The 19,563-nt window shown below is 34.3% G+C and overlaps 1 protein-coding gene across 1 annotated transcript in view; it reads left to right on the top strand.

Annotated features, from left to right (window-relative positions):
* The window catches only part of LRCH2 (leucine-rich repeats and calponin homology (CH) domain containing 2), a 152,580-nt gene that overhangs the window by 101,563 nt on the left and 31,454 nt on the right, over positions 1–19,563 (top strand). Inside the window, exons 15-17 of the mRNA XM_008568153.1 lie at positions 4,967–5,015; positions 5,094–5,210; positions 17,447–17,491. Of these exons, the coding sequence (XP_008566375.1) occupies positions 4,967–5,015; positions 5,094–5,210; positions 17,447–17,491 (211 nt within the window). The remainder of the gene's footprint in view (positions 1–4,966; positions 5,016–5,093; positions 5,211–17,446; positions 17,492–19,563) is intronic.

The raw sequence follows: 19,563 nt of genomic DNA, 5'->3' as shown, positions 1-19,563 counted from the left end.
GCGCTGCCGCGCTTCCCAAGCGGCGCACTATCCAGTGCGCCACCGGGCCGGCCTACCTTTTTTTTTTTTTTTTTTTTTTTTTTTGTCAAGAAAAGTATAATTTAAATTCTCTGACATATTCCTTTCCACAGTGCATGGGTGAGCACACCCCATCCTCATTCCCACCCATAGAAATATCTCATACACTTTATCTTAACAAAAATGAAATCGTACTAAGTACACTGTCTGATAATCCACATTTTTCATTTAATGTGATATATTCAAATACCTATTAAATATATGTTGTGATGAACTTTGTATATTCTAGGCCCTTGTATTATTTCCTTAGCTTACATGTTTAACAACATGTTATTAATGGGTTAAATAATGAGTGTACGTTTAAAGTTTTTGATATACTGTCTCTCCAGAAGTATCTGTGTACATTCTCACAAGTAATACATTAATGCATGGATATCTTTACTTCCATACTTTTTTTTCTTTTGTTGGCTGGTTGGTATAGGGATCAAACCCTGGGCCTTGGTGTTATCAGCACCATGCTCTAACCAGCTATGCTAACTGGCCAGCCCTTTTTTGACACTGTACATTTTCAGTCTAATCGTTGTCAAGCTAATAAGAACAAATTACATCAGAATATTGTTTCCCATTTCATTGATTAAATTAGTGGTGTTGAACATTATTTCAATTACTTATTGCCTATTTATATTGCTTCTATGTGATTTGCTGGTTTGTATCTCTTGCAGTCAGAAGAAGTACTTTGTATGGATTGAATGGTTGTAATGTATTGAGATTTTTTTTTTTTTTTTTTTATGGCCCAGAATATAGTCTATCATGGTAAAAGTTCTGTAGGAATTTGGAAAAAAAAATGTGTTGTGTAGTTATTGGTTAGAGTATTTTGTAAGTGTAAACTGTGTTAAGTTGGTTGATAGTGTTGTCTAAATCTTCTATTTTCTCTTTCCTTGTTCTATCAGTTATTAAGAGAAGGTTATTGAAATCTCCAGCATCGAATATGGGTTAATCTTTCTCCTTGTAGTTCTTTCATTTTTTTCTTTGTATATTCTGAACCTCTGTTATAAGATACTTAAATATTTTTGACTTTTCTTTGTATTCCCGATAATATTCTTTTCTCTGATGTCTACTTTTCTGGTGTTAATATAGTCACTCCAGCTTTCTTTTGATTAGTATTAGCATGATACATCTTTCTTCATCCTTTTATTTTTAACTTATTAGTGTCTTTATACAAAAAGTGATTTTCTCATAGTTAGCATAAGTAGTATCTTTCTTTTAATTGCAATGTGCCTTTTAATTGCAGTGTTAAAATCATTTATATTTCATGTAATTATTGATATTCTGGGGTTTAAATCTACCATCTTGCTATGTGTTTCCTTTTTGTCCTATCTCTTCTTTGTGTCCATTTTTTCCTCTTTTCTGCTGTCTTTTGAATTCTATTTTAAAATTCCCATTTATCTCCCTTGTTGGCTTATTAGCTATAAATTTTTGTTATGTTAGTGATTGTTTTAGGGGTTAAAGTGTAATATTTAATGTATCACATTCTAGCTTCAAGTGCTATTATGCCATTTCAGGTATTGTATAAGAACCTTACAACAGTATAGTTATATTTCTTCCTTCCTGGCTTTGTGGTGGTGTCATACATTTTTTTTCTATATATGCTATCTACTCCACGGCACATTGTTATTCTTTTCGCTTTTAAGTCAATCTTTTCTTAAACAGATTTAAATAATCAGAATAATGTCTTTTGTTTACCCCCTTAGTTACCATATCCAGTGCCTTTTATTTTTTTGTGTACACCCATACATATTTCCATGAATATCATTTTCCTTCTACCTAAAAGAGATACTTTCACATTATTTTTACTGTCAGCCTGCTGGTGTTGGATGCTTTTACGTTTTGTATGTCTGAAAAATCTTTAATCTTCATTTTTGAAAGAGATCGTGCTCATGCAGATTTCTAGGTTGACATATTGTTTTCTTGCAGTACCTTAATGAGATTTCTCCACCGTCCTCTAGATTGCATTGTTTCCTATGAGAAGTCTGCTGTCATTCTTATCTTTTGTTTTACTGAACCTGCTGTGTTCTTTTTTCTCTAGCTGTTTTCAGTATTGTCTCTCCATCACTTGTTTTGAATAATTTGACTGTGATGTATCTTGTAGTTTTTTTCATGTTTCTTTTTCTTGGAGTTCGTTTGCTTGAACTTGTGGGTTTATTGTTTTCATGAAATTGGAAAGTTTGGGCCCCTAATTTCTTCAAATATCTTTTTTTTTTTTTTGTCATTCAACTTCTATTCTGGTACTCTAATTATGTCTGAGTGTATATTAGGCCACTTGAAATTCCCCACAGAATGCTGATGTTCTTTTCAATCTTCTTCAGAATTTTTTTTTCTATGTTTGATTTTGGCTAGTTCTGCTGTGTCTTCATGATCATTAATCATTTCTTATGAAATGTCTAATCTGCAGTTAATCCCATCCAGTTCATTTTTAATTGAAGATGTACTTTTTATCTCTTGAACTTTTAGCATATCTATACTAACCACGTTCAGTCTTTTCCTTCAGCTTCCTGAACATTGCTTGGTTGAATTTTTGATTGAATGGCAGACATTGTGAACTTCACCTTTTTAGGTGTAGTTATTGTAATATAACTATAAATGTTCTTGGCTTTTGTTTTGGGATGTGGTTAAATTACTTGGAAACAATTTGATATTTGGGGGACTTGGCTTTATGATTTGTTATGTGGGCATTTAGTGCAGCATTTAGTCCAGGACTAAATTTGTACCCCTAATGAGGCAAGACCTTTGTCAGTACTCTACCTGATGTTCCATGAATTATAAGGTTTTCCATTCTGGCTGTTGGGAACTGGTACTACTCCTGGTTTTCTGTGAATGTGGAATTATTCCTTCTCATCTTTTGGAATGATTTCATTCTTTGGCCTGGGGTATTTTCCTCACACACATGATCAGTTATCAGGACTCAGCTGCAAATTTGAAGGATGCCTCTGTAGATATTTTAAGTTCTTTCTCGGTGCATTGCCCTTTTCTTTGTTATTCTGTCCTATGAACTCTGTCTGCCCTTTTCTCCCTGACTCCCTGCTCTGTCTCCTAAATTTAAGGAGCCTGCTGGGCTCTGCCTTGGTTCCCCCTCCTTGGGCTGTGTTCTGGAAACTGTCTCCATGCAGCACCCTTGCTCAGTAAAGGAGTTTGCCTTATTTGTTATCCATTTCTAAGGGATAATATCCTTTTTTGCCTGATATTTAATGTCTCAGAAAGCATAATTTTATATATTTTGTCCATTCTTTTAGTTTTTTCAGTCAGGATATAAATCTGATCACTGTTATTCTATCTTGGCCAGAGGCAACGTCTAATTTTTACATTTATGTGCTCACATTTGTCAGTATTTAGTTTTGATTGTTTCTTTCATATGCTGTTTCCACCCAAATGTTTAAAAAATTACCACTCATGGGAGTATTTTTTTTTTCGTATTTCATCTTTATTTACATTTGCATCTTTTAATCCATTAATTTTGATATTCAATGTGAGGTAAAGGTTCTAATTTTTTTCCTCCCTCCCTCCTTCCCTTTTCTTACTCTGTCTCCTCTCCCTTTCTTTTTCTTTCTTTCCTTCTCTGTGTATTTTATAAGTGGTCAACCAGTTGTCTCTATACTGTTTGTTACATAATCCATCATTTGAACAATGATTTTAAATTTCATTTTTATCCTGTATACTTCCATTGAAAAAAATCTATAGATTCTGGAGCTAGTATTATTTTATTACTTTAATTTTATATATTTTATTACCTGGTAGGGAAATCCCACTTATATATAGCTTTTCCCTTTTTGATTGTCCATTCTTCCAAATTAATTTTGAAATTCTTTTGTCATATTTCTAAAACAAACCAAAAAATACTTCTTGGATTTTTTTATTAATATAGTTTATTTCAGTTACTAATTAATTAATTTGAAAAAGAAGTTATACCTGTAATAGTCTTTTTGTTCAAGAACTTTCCCTTTTATTTAGGTCCCTTACTAGACTTTTGTAAATACTATTTTTTAAATGTAGATCTTGTACATGTGTAGTTAAGTTTCTTCCTACATGTTTTAGACTTTTCCTTCCTTTTATGAATGAGGTTTTTTTTTCTAATACATTTTTAAGTCATTATAGTTGATATATAGGAAAGCTATTAAGTTTTGTAGATTTTCTTTACCTGGGTCTTGTAATAATAGATTTTTTTTTTCCCTCTTGGGTAATCATGTGTCCTATAAATTTTGAAGATTTGGTTCTTTCTTTCTAATTTTTATATGTTTTTTTTTCTTATTATACTGTAAAGAAGTTAGACAACATTGTTAAATTGTAGCAGCTCTAATGGGCATTTTGTTTATGTATTTTCCAAGGAAACTCCTTGTTCAAATCTGCCATCTAACAACAGCATGCATGGTCTAACTTATCCCAACAAAAACCTACATGAGATGAATTTCCTTCACAGCCCGTTGTGTCAGAATGAAGGGGTTGAGGCTCGTAATCTGTAATTCAGTAGGCAAAAAAGAATTACTTCCCTGAGCTCTTTGGCATTTAGACAAAAGAAATTATTGGTTGATTTTTAAAAGAAATTTTGGTAATTATTTTAGTACAATAAATATCCTGTTCATTCTTTCACTGTATGTCTCTAGATATTACATTTCTTGTGGCCTCTTCATAATCCTTAGAATAGTCCTAAGCATAGAGTTGATATAAAATAAATCCATTTTGATGTTTTCTGTGGAGCAACAGTTATTAGGAACTTACGTATGTTTTTGTCAACTGTTATGTTTTACAGTTTAGTTTTTCAACTGTTATTAGTTCAAAGCATAGAAATGGGTAAATTTTTTACATTCCTGGTTAAGAGAGAACTTTATAATATTCATAATGTATATCAGGATTATTGGAAATATTTTAACATATTAAGCCATCTTTAATTTTTTAGTGTCTCAGCAGGTGAAGTTAATTCACCATTATCACCCCTCACATGGCAGGTAAGAAGAAATTAAATCACTGTTATATCTCTTATTTTGTTCTCATTTATTTAGTTAAAGGAAATTGTCTTATTACAGCCCTTAGAAAATCAGAAGGATCAAATAGGTGAACAACAGTGGCCAGAATCTCAACCTATAATCTGGCAGAGTGAAGAAAGGAGGCGGAGCAAACAGATTAGAAAAGAATATTTCAAGGTACTTTATTAAATTTTAAAATTTGCTTTGTAATTATTAGTTTTGACTTTATCAATTTTACTTTGAGTTAATAAAGTTGAATATAACTCTCTAGTTAAATGTAATAAAAGTTATGTTTTATCTTGATTTCCTACATATATGTGGTATAAATTTACTTCCTAGTTATATCCATAAAATTTCAGTAATTCAGAATAATTAAGAACAAATAGATCAATATGAATTGTGATTTACTGAATAATAATAAGAAAGACGAATGTTCACTCCACTGTTGAGAATGTCCTTTTTCCTCATGTCTTCTTTGTAGTGATATGTAGTATGTTTTAAAAGAATTGTCCAGAAAAATTTTCTCATTGGATTTGTTTCAATAAGTAGTTGACACATATTTACAATTAGCATTTAACTGTTTCTGTGTAAATAAATGCTATTTGTTGTAAAAATACCTGAGAGCAGTTTTTTTCCATTTTCTTTTTTTCTTATTACCTTAGTAGATATCTTAAGAGAGTCTTTTATCTTAGCTAAAATAAAAGGTCAGATCATCTGAATTATCCCAAATTTCTAGTTAGCAGGCTTTTAATGAAATTTTACTGGGTGCGCCTTTGTAAATAATTTATTATTATCTATTTGTGGCTAAGGTCTGCTATTTTTGCAGAGGCCATTCCTCAGAATTTGGGATAATTTTCAATACTAGTGAGAATTTATTATTGGAATTCGATTCAGATGAATAGACAAATAAGCTATTGATCCATGAATAGTAAATTTTGTTGCCTTTGTGCACATTTTCTATTTCCTAAAGTCTAATTTTTGTCTAATAATATTAATTTTATCTAAAGACATAGTAGTAAGCTAAATTGTAGGTAATTTCAAGTTTATATCACTAATAAATAGGAGTTTATTTCATGTTTTTCTCTGTTTGGTAGAAATAGGTCTGTATGCATATTGATCTGTTTCCATATATGGGAGTGTAACATATGTTTGGAAGTAGTATCACATGACCAAAACAAAACTGTTATATGTCTTAGCAGATCTGTGATAAGTTTAAGCCTTCAGCAATAATTACCAAGGTTCTTTTTTTTTTTTTTTTTGTCTTTTTGTCTTTTTTCCGTGTCCGGCAACGGATCGTTACCAAGGTTCTTTTAATGAGCCTTTTGTTACTTGGTCAATCTGAAAGATAATGAAAAAATAAAAGACATGAAGAAAAAAGGAAGGACATTACAAGGAGAACCCTTATCAGTAATGGTAAAATTCTGTTGATCCCAACCCTTTACAGATTTCCACTTATGATTACATTCCAGCAGTTATTTTAAAGTTTCTCTTTTTAGTTCATGGGACTTTGAACAAAGGCGCTGAATAAAATTTGTTTATAGGTAAAACTTGTTGAATGCCTGTTCGTGTGGGGGAAATTTCAGTATTTCTAAGTAATAAAAGAGATTTTATATTTATTTGATCTCCTTTATTCTAATGTAGTAAAAGCCATACCAGTTCTGACTATCAAAACATTTGCATAGCGCTTACTAAGTGCTAGGCACTGTTCTAAGGGTTTTACAATTATCAGCGCATTTAATCTTCGTAACAACTCTATGAGGTAAGTACAATTATCATCATTTTTATTTTACACATGGGTAAATTAAGGCATAGAGAGGCTAAATAGTATGACTCAGGTCACTTAGCTAATAAGTGTCAGAGTCAGGATTTGAACTCAGAGCCTCTGCTATGCTGTCTCTTTACTATGGATAGCCTAATATCAAATGAACAAACACTTTCAAATAAATATAGTTCTATTGTTTTAAAAATATTTTACAATAACTTAAGTGAACTTCTCAGTAAAGGATTAATGGAGGCCTCAGTGAGCCTCTAAAAAATAAATAATTCTTTGGTTTATGGCATTATTTGTTAAGAAGTATTTTATTTTGTATGGCTTAATGTACTTTCTATCATATAATAATTTCTATAATATAATTATGTTATGAAGTTAACTGTTGCTTTGTGTTGCTTCGCCCCCCATGGATTTGTCACCCCACTTCCTCTGGGTGACAGAAATGCAAAGGATTACTAAAAGCCCATCTCTACTGAGCAGCGAGAGGCCCCGAAATGGTTAATCTCCCGCAGGAACCCTCAAGAGAGAGGGATCCCTTCCTTGAGAAATTAATGCCGAATTGGGGTTCTCTTCCTGCATTTATTTTTCAGACCAGGAAGTTACAGGAAGAGAACAAAGATGGGGTTATAGTTTAACAATATATGCTGGTAACTTTCAGTGAAACAAACCAGATGACATTCCAGTAAGGCCATTAAGTGGTCCTATCAACAACAGTTTGATCTTAGCAAACATTCCTTCCTATAGCAATTTCTCAGTATCTTTACTTAACAATCAGTAACTAGTCTGTCTTTGAGCCAGCAACCTGCTGTGCCACAATTCTTATCTTGCAACAGAGACTTATACCCTGAGGGAAATTTCCAGTCCTCACAAGGTCAATATTTGAAACTGCAAGGCTTTGGAAAACCAGGCCCTGTGAAGTACATATACTTTTTAGTATATTCCACAGTTAACAAATATAATTATGTTGTGAAGTTGCTGAGAGATCAAATGAGATAATATTTGAAGTGCCCATTGCATCATCATCAACAATTAACAACAAATGTTAATTTCTTCCTTACTTGGTAAAGTAGGTGCAAAGATAAGCTTGTCACTGGGAAATGTTTTAAGGAGATGTGTAGTTCTCCTAAATTTTCAGAAGATGTCAGTGTTTTCACTGCAAAAAAAATTGATTATATTGACAATTTTTTCCTAAGATGTCAAGAAAATATAAAATTGAGATACCACTGTCTAAATTAAGTCAAAGTCATTATTCATAATTACCAGTATTTTCATGATTAAAGTGTCATTAGTGTCTATGAAGTGTCTTTCAAAGACAAAAAGGAAATTTCTCTTACTCACCTATCTCCCTCCCAAGAATTGAAAGGGCTATTTATAGGATGTATTATTGAACTTAATCTGGATTTATAGTTCATTAAACAGTAAAATACAGTACTCTTGAGGTTTATACCAAATTATCACTGAGCTTCTTCAGTGATGGCACCTTTAGCTTTGCTGTGTTATGAAATATATAGAGCTTTTGTGCAACTTTATCCTAACACATATAAATGATTGAGCCACAGAATTTTTTTGTTTCTGTCCCATGGTAGATTATTTGTGGTGTTGTTACTCAGTATATTTATTGAAAGTGTGTGTGTGTATGTGTGTATGAATGAAATCCAGTTCTTCATTATTTCTTCTTAGTTGCGAAGACTAATTTTGGATAGATTTTTCTCAGGTAAGCCCCTGGAACTAAGTAAAAAATATTTCAAAATACTGGCAAGATTATTTCAGCAAGAAGATAAGTTGGGTCAGTTTATATGAGTAAGCAAATCATTGTAGGAGAGTTACATTAACTCGTAGATTCCTAAGCCACTATTGTATAGATTACTATTCTAGTATATAAAATTTAATGTCTTTGTAGTCAAAATAAAATCACTGCATTTTTCAGAGTTATTCTAGGAAATAGATGACTTTATTATATATCTTTTACAGAAATGTATTAATATTTAATAAGATGTACAACAAAGTATGAAAATCTAACCTTTTGTTGATAAATAATGTTTAATGTAAATTAGTAGCTTTAATTTCTTGTAAGAATGAAAACACATGAATTTCCAAATGCATTTGATGATTGATTTCTAAACAAAAAGTTAAAAGGCAGTAGAATAAACTATACCAAGTTAGTTTTAAATATTATTTATTTTAATGTCATATATGTTTTCAAATGTATCTCATTACTACTGTGATAAAACATTGTAATGACTCTTAAAATACATAGTAATTTTATAAATACAGTACAATATTTTTATTTAAATGTTGACTTTTAAATTTTTAAAATTTTTAATTGGTCCATAATAATCATACTTGTTTATGAAGTATGCATGGTATTTCCATACATATATACAACGTATAATGATTAAATGTGGATAATTGGCATGTTCATTACCTCAAACATTTATCCTTTCTTTTTGTTGAGAACATTCCAAATCGTCTCTTCTAGATGTTTCCGCTATACAATCAATTATTGTTAACTATGGTCACCCTACTGTACTATAGACCACTAGAAGTTATTCTTCCTGTCTACCTGTATTTTTGTACCCATTGACCAAACTACCCTTCTGGTCACCACTGTTCTACTCTCTTCTTTTATGAGATCATCGTTTTATAGCTTCCACATGAGTGAGAATGTGCAATACTTGTCTTGATATGCCTGGTTTATTTCACTTAATATCCTCCAGCCTCATCCATGTTGTCTCAAATGACAGGATTTCATTCCTTTTCATGACTGAATAATATTCCACTGTGAATATATGCCACATTTTCTTGATCCATTCATCTGTTGATGGACACATAGGCGGATTTTATATTAGTGCTATTGAGAATAGTGCTGTAATAAACATGGGAGTGCAGATATTTCTTTGACATACTGATTTCCTTTTCTTTGGATATATACCCTGTAGTGGGATTTTTGGATCATATGGTAATTCTCTTTTTAGATTTTTTTTTTTTATTTTTGTCTTTTTTGTGACTGGTAAGGGGATCGCAACCCTTGGCGTGGTGTTGCCCACACCGCGCTCAGCCAGTGAGCGCACCGGCCATTCCTATATAGGATCTGAACCCGCAGCGGGAGCATCGCTGCACTCCCAGCACCACACTCTCCCAAGTGCACCACGGGCTCGGCCCCTCTTTTTAGTTTTTTAAGGAACTTCTGTATTGTTTTCCATAATGGCTGTACTAATTGACATTCCTACCTTTTTTTGTGTGTGTAAGAATTCCCCTTTCTCTGCAATCTTGCCAGCATTTGTTATTTTCTGTCATTTTGACAATAGCCATTCTAACTAGGGTGAAATGATATCTCACTGTGGTTTTGATTTGTAGTTCCTCAATGATTAGTGATGTTGAGCATTTTTTCGTAAACCTGTTGGCCATTCGTATATCTTCTTTTGAGAAATGTCTGTTCAGGTCCTTTGCCCATTTTTTAATTGGGTTATTTGTTTTTTTGCTGTTGAGTTGTTTAAATTCCTTATATATTCTGGATATTAGCCCCTTGTCTGATGTGTAGGTTGCAAATACTTTCTCCCATTCTGTAGGTTGTCTCTTCACTTTATTGATTGTGTCCTTTACTGTGTAGAAACATTTTAGTTTGATGTAGTCCCATTTGTGTATTTTTGCTTTAGTTGCCTGTACCTTTGTAATCTGGCTCAGAAAAGCACTGCCCACTAATTTCATGTAGCATTTACCCTATGTTTTCTTCTTTTCAGGTAGCATTTCCCCTGTTTTCTTCTTTTGGGTCTTAAATTTAGGTCTTTGATCCATTTTGAGTTGAATTTTGTGTGTGGTGACAGATAGGGATCTAGTTCCAATATTCTGTATATGTGTATCCAGTTTTCCCAGCACCACTGGTTGAAGAAGCACTGTCCTTTCCCCATTGTATATTTTTGTCACTGTTCTTGAAAATCAGTTGACTGTAAATATGTGGGTTTATTTCAGGGCTCTTTACTCTATTCCATGGGTTGATTTATCTGTTTTTATGCCAGTACCATGCTGTTTGCTTACTATAGCTTTATAGTATATTTTGAATTCAAGAACTGTGATTCCTCCAACTTTTTTTCTTTTTGCTCAAGACTGCTTTAGCTATATGGGGTCTTTTGTGATTCCACACAGATTTAAAGATCATTTTTTCTTTTCTTTTCTTTTTTTTTTTTTTCCTTTTTTTGTCTTTTTTTGTCTTTTTTTACTGGCCGGTAACGGGATCGCAGCCCTCAGTGTTGTGCCTGTACTGGGGACCGGCAACGGGATCACAACCCTCAGTGTTGCACCCACACCGCACTTAGCCAGTGAGCGGGAACCGGTCTCCACATGGGATCTGAACCCTCGGCGGGAGCGCCGCTGCGCTCCCAAACAGCGCACTCTTCAGTGTGCCACCGGGCCGGCCCATTAAGATCATTTTTTCTATTTCTTGGAAGAATGTCGTTGGTTTTTTGATGGGGATTGTGTTGAAAGTATAGGTTGCTTTGGGTAATATGTTCATTTTGATTGTTAAATCTTTCAACCCATGAACATTGGATATCTTTCTCTTTATTCATGTCCTCTACTATTTTTTTTGGTCCATGTTTTATAGTTTTTATTGTAGAGGTTTTTTACCTCCTTGGTTAAATTTACTCCTATATACCTCCTTGGTTAAATTTACTCCCATATTTCATTTTTTTGGTGGCTGTTGTGAATGGGATTACTTTCTTGATATCTTGCTTGAATATTTTGTTACCGGAGTATATGAAGGCTATTGATTTCTTTTTTTTTTTTTTTTTTCCTTTTTGTCTTTTTTCGTGACCGGCAACGGATTGCGTCCCTCAGTGTCGTGCCCGTACCGGACTGGGACCGGCAACGGGATCGCAACCCTCGGTGTGGTGCCCGCACCTCGCTCAGCTAGTGAGCGGGAACCGGTCTGTATGTGGGATCCGAACCCTCGGCGGGAGCGCCGCCGTGCTCCCAAGCAGCGGACTGTAGCAGTGCACCACCGGGCCGGCCCCAAGGCTATTGATTTCTGTGTGTCGATTTTGTATCCTGCCAGTATACTGATTTCATTCTAGTAATTTTTTTGTGGAGTGTTTAGGGTTTTCTATGTATAGCATCATGTCATTGTCATCTGCAAATAGGGATAGTTTGATTTCCTCCTTTCTGGTTCAAATGCCTTTTATTGCTTTCTCTTGTCCTACTGCATTGGCTAGAATTCGTAGTACTATGTAGAGTAACAGTGGGGACAGTGGGCATCCTTGTCTTGTTCCAGATCTTAGAGGAAAAGCATCCAATTTTTGTCCATTCAGTATGATTTTAGCTGTGGGTTTGTCATATATGGTTTTTATTGTGTTGAGGTATGTTTCTCTATACCTAATTTCTTGACCGTTTTTATCATAAAGGGATGTTGGATTTTATCAAATGCTTTTTCTGCATCTATTGAAATGATCATATGGTTTTTTCCCTTCATTTTGTTGATGTAAATGTGATGTATCACGTTTATAGATTTGCACATGTTGAAACCATCCTGGCATCCCTGGGATGAATCCCATTGATCATGGTGTGTGATCTTTTTAATGTGATGCTGAATTCTGTTTGCTATATTTTGCTGAGGATCTTTGCATCTGTTTTCATTAGGAATATTGGTCTGTAGTTTTCATTTTTTGTTTTGTCTTTTTCTGGTTTTTGTATGAGGGTAATGCTTGTCTCGTAGAATAAGTTTGGAAGTATTCCCTCCTCTTCAATCTTTTGGAAAAGTTGTAGAAGAATTGGTGTTAGTTTTTCTTTAAATGTTCAGTAGAATTCAGCTGAAGCTATCTGAACCTGGGGTTTTCTTTGTTGGAAGACTTTTTATTACTGCTTCAATGTTATTACTCATTACTGGTTAGTTTAGGTTTTCTAATTCTTCATTATTCAACTTTGGTACATTAAATGTATCTAGGAATTTATCCATTTCTTCTAGGTTTTCCAGTTTTTTTGCATATAGTTGTTCTGTGTAGTCTCTTATGATCCTTTGTATTTCTGTGGTATGACTTGTAATATCTCCTTTTTCCTCTCTGATTTTGAGTCTTCTCTTTATTTTCCCTTAGAGTAGCTACAGGTTTATCAATTTTGTTTATTTTTTTGAAGGCCCACTGTCCCTACTCTTACTCAATCTTTTTTATTTTTTAATCTCTAATTCATTTATTTCTGCTGTGATCTTTACTATTTCTTTCCTTTTACTGATTTTGGGTTTGGTTTGTTGTTGTTTTTCTAGCTCCTTGTGGTATAACATTAGGTTGTTTATTTGGAGTCTTATTTTTTTTTGATGTAGGCATTTATTGCTATAAACTTCCAATTAAACTGATTTTGCTGTATCCCATAGGTTCTGGTATTTTGAGTTTTCATTTTCATTTGTCTCCAGGAAATTTTTAATTTCCTTCTTTATTTCTTCTTTGATGCATTCATTGTTGAGGAGCTTATTGTTTAATTTCTGTGTGTCCTTGTGGTTTCTACTGTCCCTTTTGTTGTTGATTTCTAGTTTTATTCCATTGTGGTCAGACAAGGCATTTGTTATGATTTTGATTTTTTAAAATTTGTTGAGACTAGTTTTGCATTCTAACATATGGTCTGTATTAGGGAATGTTCCATGTGAGCACTAGAACTTAAATGCTGTACTGGAACTGGAAGTTGCTGAGTCTGGGGAAGACTTATTGTGACCACTGAAATTTAAACATTGTGAAGCTTAAACACAGACCTGCAGTGGTTTCTGGGTCTGGGGAAGACTAAAGCAAGCACAGTACTTAACCCCCCAACCTTTTAGTTGCTTCTGGGTCAAGAGAAGGCTCCACAGGAGCTCCTGTGCTATGTGGAAAGTCCAACCAGGGATTTGGGCCTTCCTGCAGATTGTGCACCCTGCAGTACTATGGCACTATGGACAGTCTTCTCAGCATAGTGCCCCCACTGATAGGAACACAGAGTGGCCACTACAATTTGTATGCTAGTCACTGTGATGAGCATCTCTGCTCTTTTTCTCTGATTCATCCCAGGTGGTTCAGCCCTTTTGGTATTCCCAGTGCTACCCATGGCATGGAACCAGAGCACGCTTTTCATGAAGATTCCCTGATTTGGTGGGGAGATTGAACGTCCACCTCCAGTTCTCTCCTTCCACTTCAGAAACTGTAGGTCCAGGGACATTCTTCAGGGAAGGGGTGATGCAGTCTAAAAGGCCTGTTTGTCTTATTGGTCATGTCTTTTCTCACTTCTGCAGGCCCAGGGGGCTTCTCTGCTTCTCTCCTTAGTTCTGGTGAGTTCAGGATATTATTGTCTTTGAATAGTTGCTACTCATAGTTTTGTGGGATGAGTGGTTCCGGGCTCTTCTGCTCCACCATCTTGTTGAGGTCACTCCTTCCAGGAAAATATTTTTCTTTATTTTATGTGATCATGTTAGTTTTATACTGGAATAGGGAAACCAACTGGGAATGTAAAATAACCTGATTTGTTCTGAGCCCGAGTTTGTACACAAGTTATTCTCTCTTCTCTGAAATTAATGTGAGCTCCAGAGATGTACTAACCTTTCTGTTTCTCTGGTTTGTAAATCAGGCTTTTATTGTAGTATTTGAATTCAGAAGTAATAAAACCTTAATAATTCAGATTAATACTAATTAGGGATAGCTAGACTGATTTAGTAAAAATTTGGACATATAGAATATTTTCAAATCTGTGTGTATATCAGGTTTTGGGTTATAAGACCTTTAAATATATGCAGTAATGCAAACTTAGCGTCCTCCTAAGTTTTTATTTATAATGAATATTTTTAATTAGAATAGTTGTGGAGTAACAATAATACATTTTCTATTATCTGAGTTCTTAACTGTATCGTTCTGTGTTTCTTTGCATTTCAGTTGTCTATGGACTCTTTCATGTCCTGTCTCTTTACTTTTCACCTTATAAATGTGCTCAAACCTATAATGTAGGGGAGTAAAAATAATAGCTTTTTCTCACCTATCACAAAGGTCATGGTTGACACCCCTATAACAAAAGACAGATTAACGAGAGAAAAACATAACAGATTTAATCAAAGTTTTACATGACATGGGAACCTTCAGAAATGAAGACCTAAAAACCCAGGGAAAACTGTATTTTTATGTTGTCCTATGAAAGAAGGGAATAGTTGTAGAGAAACATGATTGGATAGAAAGGGGTATGGTCTAATGGTAATATACTGGGGGGAACATAGCAAAGCCCGTTTGTTCAGATTTTTGCCTGTGTCTCTGTATGACATTCCTTCCCCCACTTCTTTATGTTAAGGATCTTCATGGGAGAAGGGAAGAGGTCAGAGAATAACTTTCTAGGTTTTATGGCTTTGTTGGGGAGAAGGAGAATTCTAGTTTCTGTGGCCCACCTTGGGGGAGAGGGGTTGAGTTTCTGCTTGGGGGAAGAATGAGGGTAGGAAGTAAGAAGGGCAGGAGAAGGTCAGAGTGGCCTCTAAGGTGTCATATTTTGGGGTAGTGTTTTCTGAACCCAGACACTACCATTATCTCTGATTCCCCCTTCAGCTGTTGCCTTATCTCTTTGCTCTCTTTTAGGGATCAAATTTGTCATTTCTGGTATTCTAGTCTGATATTCCTTAATTCACTGAAGCCTGATTTTCACCTCCATTTATCCATTGAAGTAGTCCCTCAGAGGTTAATATGTACCTACTAACAACAAAATCCAGGGTATCATTTGACAATGATGACCAAATCTTCTTGAAACTCCTTTCTTGGTTTTTTCCTCATTTTTCTTCTCTGATTCTTCTATTATCTTTTTGATCTTCTTGTCTAACTTTTCTGTCCTTTATTCTGATTGCTCTCAGGGTTTCATCCTCTTTTTTTACACTCAAAAGTTCTCTCTGAGAACTTTAAAAGTGTTAGTGACTTCAGATGTTTCTTACATTCTGCTGAGTCTAAATTTGCATCCTGTAACTTTTTTTCTGGCCTGTAAGCCTATGTTTCTAATTGTCTGGATGCCCTACTTATATTTCAAATTCAATATGTCTTCCTCCTTACACACCCCACCATGGAACTTGCTCCTCCTCTCTCTATATTGTTTGGTAGCAGTGTCTGGCCAGTTGTCTAAGCTCTGTATCTGTTAATTATACATTCGTTCTCCAAGTCATCCCTATATCTACTGCCCTTGCCTTTGTTGGAACTCTCATGCATTCTTCTCTGGGCAATTGTAGTAAATCCTTAATGGTCCCCCTTTCACAGCCCTTGGAGAAATCCCTGACTTAAATTTTTGTATTGGCTCCCTGTTACCAATAAGATGAAGTTTGGACTTATCAAAATCTTCAATGACCATTCTTTACTTTAGAACTTGCCGCACAGTAAGAACTTAATAAATATTAGCATAATATGCACTCAAATGTCACTGTTGCATTGAAGCAGAAAAGAACCAAAAATAAGTGGCTTCAGTGAGCATCTTGCCTGGGAATGGCAAATAGGTTTTTTTCACACATGCTAACTTTATACAGTGGCTGTCTGGAGCACTGGGTTGAATGTATATTAAAGCTATGTCTGGGATCAGCTGGAAAGAGCACACTGGAAGAGTAGTGATAAGATAGTTGTCAGAGAAGAGATAGGGGAGGAATATATATCTTGTATGCATAATCCCTAATACAGCTCACTCACCAATTTGTGGTTGAGATAATAGGTAGGTTATCTGTTTTTACAAGGGTTATGGAAGATAATGCTGCATAAGTAAAGAGGACCATTTAAATAGAACTTTGAATGTCAGACAAAGAAGTTTGTACGTAATGTGAAAGTTAGTAGGCTTCTCAGCAGGACAGTCATGAGTTGCAAGCAGAAGGTTTATCTGCTACTGATTTTCAGGATTATTTGCACTGAGAGAAATCAGAAATAAGAACTCCAGTGGTTGTCATACTGTATTTCCTTGATTCTAAGAAGCAGTTTTTTCACATATTAGCACGTTTGATATTGAGCATATTATCTCTGTGTCTCACTGTAAAACAGGGATAATAGTACTTACCGCATAGGGTTATTATGAAGATTAAATGGGCTAATACATTTAAGGTTCTTCAATCAGTGAATGGCATATAGTAAGCACTAGTATAAGTGTGGGCTATTATCATCATTACAATTATTGTACAGTCAGTATGTATATTTAATGTATGGTGTTTTTTGTTTTTTTTTTTTACCTGAAATCAGTAGGTTTCTTAACAATAGTTGACATCTTAGAATGGTAAATTACAGAAGAGGTGTGAGATAATGAGGGCCTTGGATAGGGTGGTAGTGAGAATTCAGAAGAGTAAGTCTGAGAGGATTACAAAAAGAATTGACTTGATGACATATTGGATATAGTGAATTAAGGAAAAGGAAGGCTCTAAAACAACCCTCAAATTGCAAACCTGAATGAAATGGCAAATGGGATTGGTTTAGGAAGGAAATGTTACTTGATATATGCAAAGTACTTAGAACAATGCCTTCACACATAGGATGTATTATATGTTAGTTATTAGTAGTGGGACTAGTTAAACTGGTTATACACTAAAATTTAATATCAAGTAATTTAATAAAAGTATCAAATATGAATAAAATTCACATAATTTACTAGTAGACAATTCATATCTTCAAGGAAAAATAAAGTATGTGTTTTAAATATTTTTCAGTATAAATCAACGAGGAAGAGTTCAAGTGGCAATGGAAATGATGAGGTGAGAAAAGAGGGTAAAAGTAATTGTATGAAATGTTTATTTATTTATTTATTTTTTAGTAACTGTTGTTTGTATGGAAGATGAAGACAATAAATTTACTACCATAACTGGTTCATATCCCAACAGGTACCCATAGCTCATTATTAGACATTTTGGTTATTTTGTCTATATAAAACATTCAGAGTTCAGAGGGGCTTTGGGGGTACAATGAGAAGGAATTGTTTTCCAATTGATTCATTTTATTTTATTTATTACATTATATTTTATTTTATTTTGTCAATATACAATGTGGTTGATTATTGTAGCCCATTACCAAAACCTCCCTCCCTCCTCCTTCTCCCCCCTCTTTCCCAACAATCTCCTTTCTGTCTGCCTGTCATGTGAACTTCAAGGAATTATAATTGTTGTGTTTTCTTCCCGCCCCCCCCGCAGGTTGCTTCTTTGTTTATTCATTTATTTTTTAGCTCCCACAAATAAATGAGAACATGTGATATTTCGCTTTCTGTGCCTGACTAGTTTCAATTAATATAATGCTCTCTAGGTCCATCCATGTTATTGCAAATGGCAGTATTTCATTTTTTTTTTTTATACTAGAGTAGTATTCCATTCTGTAGATATACCACCTTTTTCCATATCCACTTATCTGATGATGGACATTTGGGCTGGTTCCAACTCTTAGCTATTATAAAGAGTGCTGCAGTGAACATTGGAGAACAGGTATACCTTCAACTTGATGATTTCCATTCCTCTTCTCCTAATTGGGGTGAGATGGTATCTCAGTGTGGTTTTGATTTGCATTTTCCGAATGCTGAGTGATGTTGAGCAATTTTTCATGTGTCTGTTGGCCATTCATATATCTTCCTTTGAAAAATGCCTATTTAGTTATTTTGAACATTTTTTAATTGAGTTACTTGTTTTTTTTTTTATAAAGTTGTTTGAGTTCCTTGTATATCCTGGATATTAGTCCTTTATCAGCTATATATTTTGCAAATATTTTCTTCCACACTGTTGGTTGTCTTTTAACTCTGTTAATTGTTTCTTTTGCTGTGCAGAAGCTTTTTAGTTTGATATAATCCCATTTGTTTATTTTACCTTTGGTAGCCTATGCTTTTGGGGTCATATTCATGAAGTCTGTGCCCAGTCCTACTTCCTGAAGTGTTTTTCCTATGTTTTCTTTGAGAAGTTTTATTGTTTGAAGATTTATATTTAATTCGTCAATCCATTTTGAGTTGATTTTGGTATGTGGTGAGAGGTATATGTCTAGTTTCATTCTTCTATATATGGATATCCAGTTATCCCAGCACCATCAGCTGGCTGTAGATGTATGGGTTGATTTCTGGATTCTCTATTTCATTCCATTGATCAGTGTGTCTGTTTTTATGCCAGTACCATGCTGTTTTGGTTATTATAGCTTTGTAGTATAGTTTAAAGTCAGGTAGTGTTATGCCTCCCCCTTTATTTTTTTTTCTCAGAATTGCTTTGCCTATGCATGGTCTTTAGTTATTCCACATAAATGTCTGGATAGTTTTTCCATTTCATCGAAAAATGTCATTGGAATTTTGATGGGGTTTGCATTGAATTTTTATATCACTTTGGGTAGTATGGACATTTTCACATTGTTGATTCTTCCAATCAAAGAACATGGGATATCTTTCCATCTTCTTGTGTCCCCTTTAATTTCTCTCAGCAGTGGTTTGTAATTCTCATTATAGAGATTTTTCACATCCTTAGATAACTCAATTCCTAAATATTTTATTTTTTTTTGGCTATTGTAAATGGGCAAGCTTTCTTGATTTTTCTTTCTTCATGTTCACTATTGGAGAATGGAAATGCTACTGATTTTTGTGTGTTGATTTTGTATCCTGCTACTATGCTGAAATCATTTACCAACTCCAAGAGTTTTTTTGTAGAGACTTTAGGCTGTTCGATATATAGGGTCATGTCATCTGCAAACAGGGACAATTTGATTTCCTCTTTTCCAATCTGGATGCCCTTTATTTTCTTTCCCGAACCGCAGGATATTCAATGCAGACCCTGGAGAGGGGAGTGGGAATTGGATGGGACAAGAGACA

Source organism: Galeopterus variegatus, unplaced genomic scaffold, assembly GCF_000696425.1.
Source record: "Galeopterus variegatus unplaced genomic scaffold, G_variegatus-3.0.2 Scaffold381, whole genome shotgun sequence".
NCBI lineage: Eukaryota > Metazoa > Chordata > Mammalia > Dermoptera > Cynocephalidae > Galeopterus > Galeopterus variegatus.
The sequence above is the reverse complement of the archived record's forward strand: the minus strand, read 5'-3'. Positions and strand labels throughout refer to the sequence as shown.